Raw genomic sequence first — 16,902 nt, forward strand, 5'->3', positions numbered from 1 at the left:
CGTATAAAGACCAAAATGACATAAAAGGCAGAAAAATTGTAAAAAAAAAAAAAAAAAAAAGAAAGAAAAAGACGTAACAAAATGACTTAACTTAACAAAACAAAAGACTGCATAAAAGACATAAAGCAAAAAAAGATGTAAAAGATGAAAAACGACGTAAAAGACATAACAAGATGAAACAGCGCACAGAAATAGCTGTTAGAAATGTCCTTCAGAGCACTACTTTATTTACTTCGAATACATTTCAGACGCTGTTCCTTTTCACTTTTACTTGAGTGAAGAAGTAGAACCAGTACTTCTACTTTCAGCAGTTTTATCTGTACTTCTACTTGAGTAAAGAATGTGTGTAATTTTTCCACCTCTGGCTTTTACATAAGTATTAATTTACCACCCTTTCTTTATTTTCCCATGTGAACCATTGCTTTTGAGGATTAAGAAGGACCCTGCCAGATATATACAAATATCTGTCAGCTAATTCACATTATGCAGCCTTGTGCCCACAGGTTATGAGGGATTAGGAATGATTTCGCACTCAATTGAGGCTGCAGAGGATTCAGAGAATCAAAGCCTCTCACACTGAGACTATTTTGGGCTGCTGCTAATAGTTCTTGTCAGCCGTAATTTTTAAGTACTTTAACCAATTCATTGTATAATTAGGTTAACAAAATTAGCTCATTGCAAAGTCAGTCAGCAGGCGGTAATGCAATAAAGTTATTAACATTCCAGATTTATAGAACCATTAATATAGAGGTGATCTGTCTTTATCACATTTTTCTTCCCTGGTGAAAATGGCATAAATTAATAAAAGAAAATAGATTCCAGTGACATGTTCTGTATACTTTATTGATTTTTTTTTTTGTGCTCAGAGCAAAAGCCAGAAGACAAATGATGTGTCACTGCACACGTCAACATTAAAACAAAGAAAGTGGTTAATAAACAGTGTGTACGTATTAAACCTTAGAGTACGCTCTTAGAAATGATGCTGCTAATGAGAACCAGAAGGGGTTCCAATCCTCACAGGAGAACCCTTTTTGGTTACTGTTAGAACCTTTTACAAAGGTTCCACTTCTGCCTAGAACCCAATATTGGGGTTTTACCTTGAATTGTCTGTGAAATGTTCCATCCACAACCTATTATGTGAAATTCTACAGAAAGCCTTTCAAAGGTTCCACCCAGAACCCTCTATGGAGGCTCTATCGAGACCCTTTCCACCGTCTTAGGGTGCCAGTAAGAATCCACGCAGGCAGTTCCACTGATAACTTTTATACTGTATATTCTATGGGCTTTATGTAGAACAGACTCAGGGGGTTCTTTAGAGAACCCCCGCAGGTTGCAGTGATTGGCAGCAGGTGCAGTCAGTCTGCAGTCAGGACCTGGGGTGTTAAAAGCCTGGAGCGTGCAGCCGGTCGGGGTCAGCGGGCCGTTCGGCGGACTAAGGTCTGCAAGTCTGCAGTCTAATCCTGCAGTGGCAGGTCAGACCACTCGTGGCGGTTGAGCTCTCAGCTAGTGAAGTCACTTGTCTTTGTGTTGCATGTGCCTTGTTAACCTCCATGGTTGGCAAGGCCACTCGTTCGGGCGCCACCATGTGCTTTGCTAGTCCCACCAGCTATCGAAGGCACTCGTTGTCTTTGGTGTTTGTGTTCTTGTTAGCCTCCCTGGCTAGCATGGACACTCATTGTCTTTTGTGTGTGTTGTTGTTCAATTTAGTAGATTAAGTTAACCCTTTTTGTTTTATTTGATTTGTTAACTTAATTTTACACAATTTTTTAATAAAAGAACCTTTGTTTGCATTTTTGTGTCAGTTTTCCTTCATTCCTTTTTCTCCCGGTTAAATTTATTTATTGTTACACCCCTCATCCCCTAGCCCAACTTGGGGTTGTAACAATAACCTTTTTATATTTAATGGGTTTTATCTTTTACAGGTTCTTAATGGAACCTGTATTTAAAAACAGAAGTTCTACATCCCCCTGAGAGTCAGACAGTTGCCTGTGAATAGTTGCCTGGCACATTCCTGTTTGACAAGTTGACAGATTGTCATGATGATGACACTATTCAGCCTGACACAGTGCGGGTCACCTTTCAAACAGGTGTGTGAACTTCAGAGGAATTAGAATTCAGAGTTTAAGAAATATGTGACCTGTCCTGTTTGTGCATCTGTCATCTGTACATTTATGCCTTTTTCCATTTGTCCTGTGGCTTAGTGACACAGTGTAAAAGAACTCTCTGTACAGTATGTGCATATAATGTACCAATGTAATTGTGACAAAAGTAGATTATACATGTTCCAAATTTGTAATGTTGCTGGTTCTAAGATAAGAGAAGCTCACTGTACAAGTACAATGAAATGTTGTTTGATCAAGCCTATAGATGCCTGATAATGATCAGCTATACTATAGCCTTAAGTTTTTTAAATTCAGAAGCAGAAGTCCTGGTTCATTTTGTAGTTCTGAAGTTTTGATTTTGGCTCCTCTTTAGCTGTCTTTGTAAAGAGATGGACCATTCTTTCACAGGATTGCGGTCGATCCACCACTTTGTGTTTGGACCGTTTGATGGATTGACTTCTTTTGTTGTCTTTTTTTGTCCCATTTTTGCTCGGTGCTCCAATAACAGTTGAACAAGCTTAGAATCCAGTGGAACCTCCTTTCCTGTACTTAGAACATACAAATGATATGTGCAAGGCTTGTCTATGTTGAAAAGAGAGCCAAATTTTGAAGATGTTTAAAAGAAGTTGCTAGAGGACCTGTGAAAGCGACATATGGGTGCTCTGGTGGCTTGGATGGTGGACCATGTGTCCCATGTGCGGAGGCTGGAAATAAACAGTTATTAAACATTTAAATTTCATTCATCATTAATTGAATCTAGCAGTGACCAAGATTGCAACCAACTGAATACCACTTGCATCACCCTCCCCTTCCAAGTGGAAATTACAGTGGTAGTGGAACTTGTGCAAAACATGAAAAGTTGTATAGAGCCAGTGTTTGGTTTGTTCATTCTGACGTACCATAGAAACATGAACAGCACCTGCGCCACTATTGTAAAGTAATATACAAACTATCAGTCTTATGTTCAGGTGATTATACACAAATGAAAATGTACTTATGAATATTATATCGTATTGCTGCCATATTAATACACTGGACTTTTAGACATATGCTAAATTAGCTACTAGCAGTTTTTGTTTGAAATGTAAACATGAAAAATGTAAAGACTGTAAGATATAAGTAGCTCTTTTTTTTTTGCTGATATCTAAACTGATTTATGGATGTTTAGTCTTGGATATTGGAGATAATGATATCTTAAGGAAGTGTAAATCTAAAAATGTCTGTTTGTTCAGATTTGAATGAGGACAGTGACCTTTTACAATGAAAAACAAACATCTGGACTAGTAAAATCCCTTCTGGTGTTTGCCTTGGGTCTACTCATCTGCTTGTTGACAGTAGAGTGAAGGATGACTCATGTGACCATATGACTTATTTCCACTGCTCACTGACTTTGTTCTCTGCATCATTACACTCACAAAAGTGCATTTTTAGTTTTAATAAGGGGTTTATGCACCGCATCCCAGCACACTCATCGTATCCCTCTCTGTGAAGTTGTCACTGGACTCTACTGGGGTAGAAGCTGCTGCTCGTGCCTTAGATCTTTGTTTCATGAGCTGGAAATTATACGATTCCATCTGACATTTTGAGTTTTCCAAATATTCATGATTGTGTGGTTTCATTTAGACTAACTTTCAAGTTTAATTCCTACATGGTCATATGTCAAACATTTGTTCAACATCTTAAAACTGCCCTCTGAGATTGAATCTTATGATTGAACGCTCATGATTAGTTTGCGTTCTGAAGCCCTGAACCTCGTGTCAGATTAGATCTCCTCGCTTAGTCATGGTTTACACCATCTGTCCAGAATTTTATGCCATATAATTTTCCAGTTTATAAATTCTTTTGCCTTTTCAGTTCAATTAAAGAGGCTTTTTTTTTTTTTTTTTTTTTTTTTTTTTGCGAAGATAAATTAATGTGTTTCCATGTGAAGATGCCCTGAAGTGACCTGGACTCAAAGCAGGCTGACAATTATTTATGAGGGAAATAAAAGCAAAAAGATGGGCTTTGTAAGTAAAGTATCACATTATTTTCCTAACTGCAAATCAGTTCATGACACATGTCATGTGGTAGCACATTTATTGTTTGAACTTTTGACCATGTTGACATGATTTGATCATGAGAATAACCCGCAGTCAGGTGAGGATGATCTTTTAGATTTCTCAGAATGTAAACTTTGATGAGCTCTCAGAAATGCGGTGATTACTGATAAACGTCTGTGGAAACACAAGTACAAGTCAGTGAGTATAAATGCCTCAAACTACTTACTACTTACTATACTATATTTTTTTCAAGATTGTCAATAACAATGTTAAATTTTTGTGCAATTTTGAGGGAGGTACTTGAGTATTGCCATTTTATGTTACTTTACTCTTTTACTCTTCCACTCCACTACATATCAGTGGAGAATATTGTACTTTACTCCACTAAATGTATTTAAGAGCTACAGTCACTTGTTACTTCTCGTTTTTTTAATATAAAACATGTGATCAGTTCATAAAACATGAAGATTGTCATAGATACTAATTGTGCTGCAGATTAAAATGTTAAATTATCTCCACCATGAACAATTACAACAGTAACTATTTACACATGAATCCATCAGTAATAATAAACCACACAGCAGTAAGATTTTCTAACCTCTGATGCTTAAAATTAAAATTCATGGCTGTTGAGTTTCACTAATTTTGGTGAGTCAAAAATGCCCATAGTTAAAGAAACACCTTTAAACTGTTGTATGGGTACTTTTACTCAAGTAAAGTATCTGAATACTTCTTCCACCTCTGAGTATGTCAGGATGGTGGTGGGAGGGGTTTGTCACTGTGAGGGTGCCGTCGCCCCGCCCCCCTTCGTCATCCTCCCCGCCCACCTCATTAGTGATGCGGCCACCCAGCGGACACTTTGAAGTCTGCCTGTTGTGATCAGAGAGCTGCTGAGGTCCGGAGCGGAGACACGCAGCGGGACGTTTCCTCTCAGCACTGGGAATCTATAAAGTACACTGAGGTGTTTAATGTCCTTACACAAGAGACACTGAGTCCTTCTTGTCCTCTGCAGCTCACTCTGTGGACTTTTTGTCTCATAAATTTGGGAGTACAGGATCTTAAATGAAGATGAAGATGCTTCAAACGGACTGAGAGAGGCTGCTCCGTCCTCTGGGACCTTTAAGGACGTCCGGCTTTTCTTTTTTAGGGGACATTTCTTGTGTCTCGATGGAGTACGTTTAAACATCACCTGCGAAACAAATTATTCAGGACTAATTTTGGACTAAAAGTACGGCACATTGTCTCCAGAGCGCAGCGCCCTCTCTCCAATGAAATATCTCCCTGCTGCTGCGGATCGAGTCAGTCAGCGGATCGAGCTCAGTGAGTCCAGCAGAGACAGAGACAGGAGCAGAGACAGTCCCGTGAAGTCCCGTCCCGGCGCTGTGGTCTCTCTGTTGACCCCTCTGGACCCTCTCCGACAGGCTAAAAGACTTCCAATCCGAGTCATCAAGATGTTGACTGCGCACACTGGACACCTACTGCACCCGGAATATTTACAGCCTCTCACCTCCGCGCCAGTCAGCATAGAGGTACTTAATCATGGCTTTTATTGCACTTTTATTATGTTGAGAGGACTATTTTTTAATGCATTGTGGTGATAATGTAAAGATATATAGCTCTACGTGTATTGCACTGTCATCCAACAAAAACAACAAGGAAAAATCCTAATTTAGAGTAGGAGGGAAATAAGTCTGTGAGCTTTGACTGGAAGGACAGAGTTACGAGTATAGGGCTGCAATAACGATAATTTATCGGTTTATGTGCCGATTATTTTCAAGATTAATCGAAAATCGTCCCAAAAATTGTGAAAAATGCTCATTAGGCTACAGAATTTCCTTCAAATTACGGCTGAAACGAATCAATTAGTTGTTGGGTCTATAAAGTGTCAGAAAATAGTGATAAATTTTGATCACTGTTTTCCAAAGCTGAAGACGTCTTGTTTTGTCCACAAAATAAAGATATTCAGTTTCTAGTCATTTGAGGCCCAAATAAACCAGATGATATTCACATTTGAGAACCTGAAATCAGAGAGTTGTAAAAAAAAAAAAAATTCTGGCAAAATGAGTTAAAATGATGAATCGATTATTAAAATAGTTGTTGAGTAATTTACTAGTCGATTAATAAGTGATTAATCATCACAGCTCGACCTCAAATTGCTCATTTTGTCCAACCAACAACAATAAATATCAGTTGATAAATTATTAGCCAATATCGGAATATCACAGCCATACCGTATCTGTACCGACATATATAAGCTGATAAATATTGGCTATAATAAACTGACATTTTTGCTTTGGAAAAAATAAGACTGAGCAATTAATCAGTTATTAAAATAGTTGGCAATTAATTTTCTATTGATCGACTAATTGCTGCAAATTCAGTAATATGTTTCTGATATGCAAGATTCAAATTAACCCACACAATTAATGACAACTTACTTGCGCCGAATAATCAATTAATCGATAGAATTTGATAATCGATTTATCGGTTTGAGAAGTTTTTTTTAATAAAAAAGGCAAAATTCTTTGATTTCAGCTTCTTAAATGTGATTTTTTTTTTTTTTTTTTTGGTTTCTTTAATCTTATATGACTGTAAACAGAATATCTTTGGGTTGTGAGTAAAACAAAATATTTGAGGACGTCGTCTTGGTTCTTTGGAAAACACTGATTGACATTTTTCACCATTTATGACATTTCAAAACAAGCAACTATTAATCGATTAATTGAGAAAATAAACAACAGATTAATCGACTATGAAAATAATTGGTAGATGCAGCCCTAAACCAATAGGCAATCAGAAAATTATTTTTTGTTAAACAATTAATTGTTCACAAAACAAATTGGGCGATTAATGTAGAGCTGCAACGATTAATCAAATAATTGATCAGCTTTGAATTACTTAATTGATCACCAACTATTTTGATTGATGAGATTTTGCAGACCAAACAACTAATTGATAAATTGATCATGAAAATAATTGTTTGTTGCAGCCCTAAAATATTGAACTGTCATCCCACAAAGACTAATCTAACTTCTCTGACCTCTGACTTAACGAAAGGAGTTATGAGTATGACTATCATAGAAAAATTACATAACAGATCTTTAATTATCAATGACCTATTAACCCACCTCAAGTAATGACAACCTTATGTGTTTAGATTAGCGATGAAGAGATTAATTGATTAATGAATAGTCAAATGAAAAATTTAATAAGCAACATTTTAAGGCTTGCTTCTAATTTTTTTTCATATCGATTAACCTGATGAGTAATTTCATGATTCATTAATTAATTAAAAAAGTCACAAATTTGTGAAAATTTATTATTACACTGTCCCAGAGTTGCTTGAAATTGTTCCAAAACCCAAATATTCTTCATTTACTGTCATAAATAAAGAAAATTACCAAATCCCCACATTTAAGATTCTGGAATCAGCAAATATTTTACATTTTTGCTTGAAAAATGACTGAAATGTTAAATCGTTGCAGTGTTAAACAAATTACATTAAAACATTTCTGATATATTATCATTATAATCACCCATTCGGTTAATGACAACATAGTTATTTGTATGTTTCGATCAAGGCTGGAGTTATTAGTTAATCGAATAGAAAATTCAAAAGCAACTTTTTTGATAAGTGATTCATTGTTTACAAAACCAGAAGGTTAGTAACTAATTTTCATGATCAATTAAGCTTATTTTTTTAGGCTGTGAAAAAATACCCTTCACAGCTGCTCAGATGAGGTGATATATATCAGGCTGGGTGATATTAAATCAAATCCCAATGTTTTTGGATAAACGCCTTGATATTTATCAGTATTGTGACAGTATTTTTGGGATGGGCTCTTGTACATTCAGCTTCAGGGTCAATTCATGCCAATTTTTTTGCACATGCTCAGATCATGGCTGGCTACTCTTATTTTAAAGAAGAAGTTAAAAGGAAAACAAATTTTATATAAACAGTTCAGATTTGCTCATCAGATTTTTTTCTTTGTTTTTTAATATCAAAATAATATCGTATTGTGGACTCTTTTGTCATGGTATTGTACCATTTGCTTTTGGTATCATCCCTATTTATGCCATATCAAAATATAGCATGTCCAAAATTTAAGACAGTATCAAAATATCACTATAATTTAAGATATATTGTCCAGTCAACTCAGAGCCCAACATGATTCCTTTAAATATCTTCTTCAAAGTCCAAAATCTTAATAGGTAGTGAATTTACAAGAATGTAAGACAAAGAAAAACAGCAAATCCTTATTGGGAAGCTGGAACTAAAGAATAATTCATTAATCGATTATTAAAATTATTTTTCTGTCGACCAAACAATTGTTCGACTAATCATGGTGTTCTATTTGTGTTTATTTTCTTTATAGTACCCTAATGTCCTTTAGGATTTTATGTATGTAAATAAAGAATACTAGCTGATATATTGTTATCGAATATCAGCATCAACCTTGAAAATCCAGTATCGGCTGGACAAAAACAAATCAATTCTTTAAGAAAAGAATCATCCGACTGATTGCTAATTAAAGTAGTCACCAGCTGCAGCCCTTGTTGAGTAAATATCAATAGTTTACAGTCCTACAGATCACCACAGATGACTAATTGTGGTTTGGTTTGTGTTTTGAGGCACCTTGCACAGGTTTTTTTTTGTCACTGGGCAGAATACAGTTGAAAAAAACAGCTAATCAGAATGTATATTTCTTGCAGCTGGATGCCAAGAAGAGTCCTCTAGCCCTGCTGGCGCAGACCTGCTCTCAGATCGGTAAACCTGACCCTCCGTCCTCCTCCAAGCTGAGCTCCTCCTGCAGCCAGGGGGACAAGGAGCCCAGCAGTCGCTCATCTGTCTCCAGCCTGAAGCTTGGCGAGCACCGCCCCTCGCTGGAGGACAAGTGCAGCTTCAAGCCTTATAACAAAGGCGGTGGAGACTGTCGCAGCAGAGATGGAGTCACCAGCAGCAGCTCCAACAGCAGCAGCAACAGCAGCAGCGGCGATAAAGTCGGGTTCAGGGTACCCAGCAATAATGGAAGTTCAACCGCTGGGCAGCAGTCGTACCCACCTCACGCTGCTTCACCCAGCTCGAGAGGCAACAGCAGCACGCCACCTGGACACAAACAGAGCCACTCTCCTCCTCAGCTTACGTCACACCCCCAGACTCTGAACGGAGACACTGCACACGAGCAGGGGAGTCCAACCAGCACGAGCAGCAATAATCCCAAAAAGGACGCTGATGTCAACAAGGCAAACTCGGACACTCCGCACGATGCAAACTCCAGCCACACTCGAGCCAGCACTAACTGCAGCAACGGCAGCTCTGACGGAGGCTCCAACCACGACGCCGGGGGTAAAGCTGAGTCAGCCCAGCCGAGCCTTGGGCCTGGACGCATTACGCCCATTTCACCTTACAAGACAAGCCAACCGCTTTTCCCTCTGCCCACCTCTAACATGGGCTACCACGGGTCTGTAGTCGGGGCGTACGCTGGTTATCCATCTCAGTTTGTTCCCAGTTTGGATCCGACAAAGTCCAGCCTGAGCGTGGGCGGCATGGGCGTCCCTGGAAAGCACCCAAGCTCCAGCCCTCTCACAGGTGCCTCCCCTCCCTCCTTCATGCAGGGTTTGTGCAGGGACCCCTACTGTCTGAGCTACCCGAGCGTGTCCCATCTGGGCGGTGGAAGCAACTGCAACTCCTGCATCCATCCCGACCCTTCCTCCACCCTCAAATCTAACTTCCCTCTGGTGTATCCCTCACACCCTCTGCACTCCCTCCATCAGAGCTCCCTGTCCTCCAGTGCGTCCCCCTCCCTGTCACATCCGCTCTTCACTTACGGGTTCATGCTCCCAAACGACCCCCTGCCCCACGCCTGCAACTGGGTCTCCGCCGGGGGGCCCTGCGACAAACGCTTCGCCACGTCGGAGGAGCTCCTTGCTCACCTGCGCACACACACAGCGCTGCCTGTAGGGATGGACAGTAAGCTGCTCTCTGCCTCCTCCTCTGGTCCGGCTTCCTGCCACCTCCACCTCCCCCAGAGCAGCCCAGGCTCCATGCCGAGTTCCCTCTCCCTCAGGCCGCCCCCCAGCCTGGGTTTGACTCGCTATCACCCCTACAGTAAGGTGCACCTGCCCCCGGGACCCTCCTCCATCTCCCTGCACTCTCTGCCCACGACAGGCCCGTACTACCCTCACTACGCCCTCTACAGTCAGAGACTCGGATCTGCATCTGCTCTGGGCTACCAGTGATACCATCCTCTCACATGTTTAAAGGAATTGTTCAACATTTTGGGAAATAAGCTTATTCACTTTCTGGCAGAGCATTAGATGAGCAGCCTGACACAATACTTTGGCTTAGCTTATCTTAGCTTAGCACAAATACTGGAACCAGGGGGAAAAGCTAGCCAGTTCCCAGTACATAACATAACATACATAACATAAAAATTACAAATTAACTTTTTACACAGTTTAGAAAACTTTGAAATTTTAGTCGACAGTAACTGTCATACAAATAATTGCAATTAGCTATTTAATTATATTTTTCTGTTTCTGCGTAGTGGAAGCCAAATAAATTTCTGTTGGCTTTTTAGCAAAAATGTCACAGAGCAGATGACACATGGATAATAACTTAAATACACAAAGCCCCTTTCTAAAATATTCAAAGAAAATACTGACAATGACAAGAAAAGCCATGTCCTTGTCATCCACAAGCATGTATTGCACATTTGAAACAAATTTACAGAAAATCAGCAAATGAACATGCAAAGTAATGTACATTTCCATCAGCTACTATTATGCAAATATTGAAAGTTAAGCTTCTTGAGGTAAACGGTTGGTGGAACTAATTGACACTTCCTGTGTAAGGCTCATGTTGAGTCGAAAACCAAGATGTTGCTGGTTCAAGCAACATATAATCACATCTTGAGTTAGCTAATGTGAACAAAATGATCACCAACTAGCTAGCTAACAATTTATGTAGATTCAAGGGAATGAGGAAACTTTATTCTAAAGGTTTATTCTAAAGGCTAATATTAGCTGCTAATTGTAACTAGCAACCTAACAATTTATGTAGATTAGCTAACTAGTGATTAGATAGCTTGTTAGCACTGTTATTGGGGCACCAAAAAAGGGGCGGGGCATAGTAAGGGTGAATTCTCCACTCATAGCGAAAGAAGGGAGTGCAATGAGGTAATTAAAGGAGGGCCAGTAAAACCTTAAACAGTAGAAAACGACAAGGAAATACTTTTGGGAATATGTTAGTTTCATCTAGCTGTTTTTATACAGGTGAATTGAAACGATTCCAGTGACTATGTAAAATGATTGCGGTCAGCTCAAATAATCACAATCAGGCTGTTATGTAATAATTGACCCTTCCAAGTCTCACCGCTTTTGCTATCCCGGTCAGCTTTCCTGTTTCTTGTTTTCTATAATTAAATACATGAATAAATGTTCTATGCTAATCTTTGTCAAAAAGAAAAAACAAATCTTAAAAATGGTTACCATGTTGTTGAAGGATCTGTAAAAGCAACATATCACGTCTTAATTAAGCTAATGTTAGAAAAAATGGTAGCTAACTAGCTAGATAATGATTAATAATAAATTAATTATTATGATAAATGCTCCAATAACAGTTCTAACTAACCAGCTAATCTACCAGTTAGCTAATTTACAACAATTGTTAGCTTGCTCATTACAGCTAGCTAATCTACATCAACGGTTAGCTAGTTAATTGCATCTGTAGCTAATGTCATTCGTTTGGTAGCTAATTAGAAGCTATTTTTCTAACATTAGCTAACTTAAGATGTGACTATATGTTGTTTTACAGGCCTTACAACAACATGTTTTAACAGTCTTCAAAATGTTGTCAAGCACATAGCATATTTAAATACAGGCCGTCTCCCCCGTTTCAAGAATTTGTGCTAAGCTATGCTAACCTGATGCTGCCTGTAGCCTTATATTTAACAGGCAGATACAAAAAGTGACTTTCTAGTTCTCATCTAACTTTCCACCAAAAAGTTAAGAGGCGTATTTTCCAAAATATTGAACTGTTACTTTAATTTTAGTACTTTATTGCGGCAAGTTGCTGCTTCCTCTGACTTAAGACTGGATTCAAGTGATACTGGGATGGGAGTGCAAGTCCTGGATTTTGACTTGAGTGCATCTTCACACTTTGTTTTTACATTTTAAATGAGATTTGGTGTTTCTGCCCCTAAAGATCAGAGGAGGACACTCGTGGCTCTTGCATGTCTGCACATTGCTCGGATACTTTTGCAACAGACATGACGGCCCTTTGGTGACTCTTGCTGCCCCGTGGGCTCTGCAAATTGATGGTTGGACGCTGTGTAATAAATAGCACTTGAATGTTCAGGGTTCTCGCTGCAAATGACGATGATCTAGTCGCAGAAAAATGTGGTGTGGCAGGGATGGCAATAAGCTGCAGCCGTGGACTGATGCAAGTCTGGCCACAGTCGCTTTCTCCCTGCAAGAGATGCATGTAAGCTTGACACGGCGTACACACTTAACTGTTTATTCAGCCCCATGGTTTGTGATGATTTGTTTTGGTTCCTTATGTTTTGTTTATTCCTACTGAGAAGTTGTATTTATTTTGTACCAGGAAATCTGGCCTTCATGTTTACCATATAAATCTATTCTCATTTCACAATCCTCTGAGCAGACATGTGGGAAGCCAGATGACAGATGTTGAACATGTCACGTCTTAACACTTTTTCCAGAATGATGAATGTTGAAATCACATCTCTCTCTCTCTCTCGCTCTCTCTCTCTCTGAACTCCTCAGCTTTTTGATTTTTTTTATTTCCACAGCAAATCAAATGAGAAATAAAAACGAGATGTGATATTTTTTGTAAAATTGGAATACCTTGTGGTGGTATCCAGTTAAAGGGGAGGTCATATTTTGTTAAATAAATCACACTGAAGATGTAGATTCTGTTGTCTTTATTTCTGTGGTTCTGCACTGACATTGATAGTTTTATATCAGGAAGTCAGACTGGAGTCTCTTGAACAGTTTGATTTTAAAGGGATAGTTTGGATTATTTAATGTGGGGTTGGGTTAGGCTCTTATTGGTAGTGTATCACCTATAGTAGATGGTGGTCGGCACGGTCTAGTTTGGAGAAGCACAAAAGAAGAACTGGTGTAGTTGTAATTACCTAAAAAACACCTGTCTAAAAAATATCAATATCAGTTTAAGTGTATGCTAAATTTTGACTTTTTTCTATGCTTTACCTTGCCATCAGACAGTTTTTTCCATCCTGTTACATAATATTCCTTTCTCACTCAACCAAACTCCACTGGTGAAATCAGTAATTTTACCTCACAGAACACGGGAGTTGCTGATCTACTGCTGCCTCTCTCATGTGTTTGTTTGTGTCATTGTATGACTTCTGTGTTTTAAAAAGTTAGTTCAGATTTACTGAAGTCACATAATAACACAAATAAACTAACAGGTCAAGGACAACAACTCTCGTGTTGTGCAGGTAAAAGGACCTATTTCACCAGTGGAGTCTGGTTGAGCAAGAGAGTGCAATATTTGGCTTGTATAATGGCCGTTTCCTGTCAGAAAAGGCTGTCTGACGGCAAGGTAAAGCAGTGAAAATATTCTAAATATAGTGTACACTTAAACAGATATTTATTTTTTTTAGATGGACCTTTTTGTAAGTAGCTAAAATACATTTTGCTGCTGACTTTTAGCCTCCCTGCTGGTACTCTGTTGTAGGTAAAACACTGACTGACTGGATAAGTACCTCATTGAACCCCACTTTAAATAATCCCTTTAACAGTAACCACCAAGACAAGTCACAATTTTGAAGTTGAATTGGTTTTATTTACTCTCAAACACAATCTGATTTACTTACCAATAGGTTTATCCACTGCCACTTCCAGTATCATAATACAGCGTAGAAGGCCACTCAGGTGTTGTGTCTTTTACACATTAATTTTCTTAAGTGGATACACACAACAAACACATTAAAAACCGTTAGCGCCAACATTGCAGTGTGAATTTTTTGGAACACACCTGTTTTTATTGGTTCATTCAGCAAGCGCATCACAGGTGATGTGACAAGAAACAACTAATCAGCTCTACAAGACGTGGTTCATCCTTTCCGTTCAAGGATGTCACAACATCTGGTTATAAAGCAAGCCAAACTTGAGATGGAAAGGTGCCCAATAATATCATCAAGTTCTTGTTATTTTGACACCAACAGAATGAACAATGACCCTGGAGATATATCAGCTCAGAACTGCTGAGCGCTGTTGTTTTGTTACTAGCTGTAACGGTTAATGGTGCTAGCCGTATCATGCTCACCAGTAAACAAGTATGATCAGCTGATTGATTAGTAGCAGCAGGCCTCACAGTAGTGCAGTAGTAGTACGTGAGTATATGCGCCGAACTAATATCGCATGATTTGTTAACTCTGAAATGAGACCCTGCTACCATATACCAAAAATATTTTTAAAAATTATTATTATTTTGGGACACATGTTCCTTTATTTGATAGATGACAGCTGAAGATATAACAGGAAAGGGGGGTAGAAAGAGAGGGGAAGACATGCAGCAGATGGGCCACAGGTGGGAATCAAACTGGCGACCATTGTAGAGGACGGATGGCCTCTACTAACTGAGGTACAGGGGCACCCCATGCCAAAATGTTTTAACCTTAAAAACACAACAGTATTGGCTTGGTACTCAGTATCAGCCAATACACAAACTTAAGGTATCAGAGTCAGTATCAGGAAGGAAAACAACAAGTGATATTTCCTTGATATACAACAAAAATAACATGGTACAAACCAGGAAATCTTGAACAGTACCTCTTTGAAAAAGAGTATTATCTTAAAAAAAATCTTTCTGCCAATTTAGAATTCTATTTTCAGGGTTTAGACTTCTCTCAGCCTCTTTTTCCATTCTTGACACAGCTATTTTTGTCTTGTGCAACATTTAGTGTCTTCCAGGAGAGACTGTCTGAAAATGTGCATCTTTATCCCCATATTTAAACAGTGTCACGTCTCCTCTCTCTTTGTGAAGGTCGGCTTTTCACTCCCCCTTCAAGTGTGGCCATTTGGAACATCTATTAACACTTTTCAATGTCGTACGAACTAGTTGTGATGGAGTATATGCCAGTCCTAAGGGGGAAAAGAGGTGAGAGGAAGTTGTAAACTTTTGTCAGTACACATATCATACCAGTGGCTATTTTTACCATGAAAGATGACACAAAGATGTGCTTTACTTACACAAATTTTTCACCATGTCATCAGTGGCTTACAAGCAGACCACAGGGATACAGCTCACATTCCTCTGTTCTGCAGTAAACACAGTGTCACCTTAAAGCAGCAGCATCCTTATTTCCTTAATATCCTTAATTCAAATCAACCAAACTCCATTGGCAAAATCAATCATTTTACCCTCCAGAACACGGGAATTGCTGATCTACTGCTGCCTTGATCTGTTAGTTTGTTAGTGTTATTTTGTGACTCTGGTGTTGTAAATAGTTAGAAAGTCACATAATAACACAAAAAAGCTAACCTATCATGGCAGTAGTAGACCTGCAACTCCCATGTTCTGAGAGGTAAAATTAGTGATTTTGCCTGTGGAGTTTGGTTGATTTGGAGAAAATGATATTTGACTTGACAACGACAGTTTCCCATCAGAAAAGGCTGTCCCAGCAGCAAGGTAAAGCAATGAAAATATTCTAAATATACCCTACATGTTAAGTGATACTGATTATCTGTAGGTGGACCTTTTTTAAGTAAAACTAACTAGGGTGTGTCAACTGCCATCTACTGTCAAATAATACAAATTTCCTTTTAATTGTGTTTTTTCAGACAGATGGTGACATCTGTGGTTGCTGAGGCAGGATGGAAAAGTCAGACGTATCAGGTTGTAACGTATATATACTGTAAGATCCTGATAAGCATCAGCGCCGCTTCCCCTATGTGTTCAAGATGAAGTCCTGACAGTCGCTCAAGTTACCACGGCTGCCACATGATTGGCAGCAGTAATATGCCATTTCCTAGCAACATGACACTGTGACACCCTTGGCAAAGTATAGATGACCCACGCTGGTCACTCACAGCTCTGACAAGGGACCCACAGGGGTCAAAACAGCCCGTCCCTGTTGTAACCAGAGATAGCGCTCCTGTTTCAGAGGTCTGAGGTGCTGTTGTGGGGTGTCTGAGTTCTGCAGGAGGGCACGAGATCCTGCAGGCCCACTCTGGAGGTTTCATGTTGCCACATATGGCCCAGAAAACAGACACACTTAGAGAATTAAGTCTAAGGAACGAGTTGGATGCTGATACGTTAATGTACATGTTGTGGTAGAGATGTTGTTTCCCCATTTCCTGCATGGATGTCAGTGCACTTTTGCTTTTCAGGTATCTCCAGCCAGCTGTGTTTTCTGTAGGTGTATTGGCAAGTGTAGTGTTGGACTGGGATGCCATCTATTGGTGACCAACGAAACCTGTTTGTCATTTTAGTTGAATCAAGTGGAAGCATCAGTGTGTTTTGTTTTGAGGGAACATACAAAAATTATTGAAGGGAGATAGCAAATATGTTTTTTCTTTAGGGGATAAGAGCAGGGGAGTGATTTTTAACATTTTATCATCCCAGGTTTATTGTTTCCTTTAATTATTTCCTTGGGAAATGTGGTGTTTTAAAGAAAATCATTTAAAGTTTTTAGTTTAATCTGAAAGATGGCTTGTATGTGTACCATTGGTCATGCAGGTGTGTTTCGTCATATACAGATTACAACATA

The 16,902-nt window shown here is 39.1% G+C and overlaps 1 protein-coding gene across 1 annotated transcript; it reads left to right on the plus strand.

Annotated features, from left to right (window-relative positions):
- The first annotated feature begins 4,610 nt into the window (after positions 1-4,610).
- LOC146308491 (zinc finger protein 703-like) lies at positions 4,611-10,549 on the plus strand. The gene is made up of 2 exons (XM_084746320.1): positions 4,611-5,670; positions 8,855-10,549. Exons 1-2 carry the CDS (start codon positions 5,410-5,412, stop codon positions 10,379-10,381), a joined length of 1,788 nt encoding a protein of 595 aa, XP_084602446.1. The 5' UTR covers positions 4,611-5,409; the 3' UTR covers positions 10,382-10,549.
- The last annotated feature ends 6,353 nt before the right edge of the window (positions 10,550-16,902 follow it).

This window comes from Lutjanus erythropterus, chromosome 20, assembly GCF_056507025.1.
Source record: "Lutjanus erythropterus isolate fLutEry1 chromosome 20, fLutEry1.hap2, whole genome shotgun sequence".
In the NCBI taxonomy this organism is placed as follows: domain Eukaryota; kingdom Metazoa; phylum Chordata; class Actinopteri; order Lutjaniformes; family Lutjanidae; genus Lutjanus; species Lutjanus erythropterus.

Coding starts and splice junctions, on each gene's coding strand:
- LOC146308491 (XM_084746320.1), top strand. CDS start 5,410: ATGAAATATCTCCCTGCTGCTGCGGATCGAGTCAGTCAGCGGATCGAG. Junction 5,671..8,854: donor CCGCGCCAGTCAGCATAGAG/GTACTTAATCAT, acceptor TATTTCTTGCAG/CTGGATGCCAAGAAGAGTCC.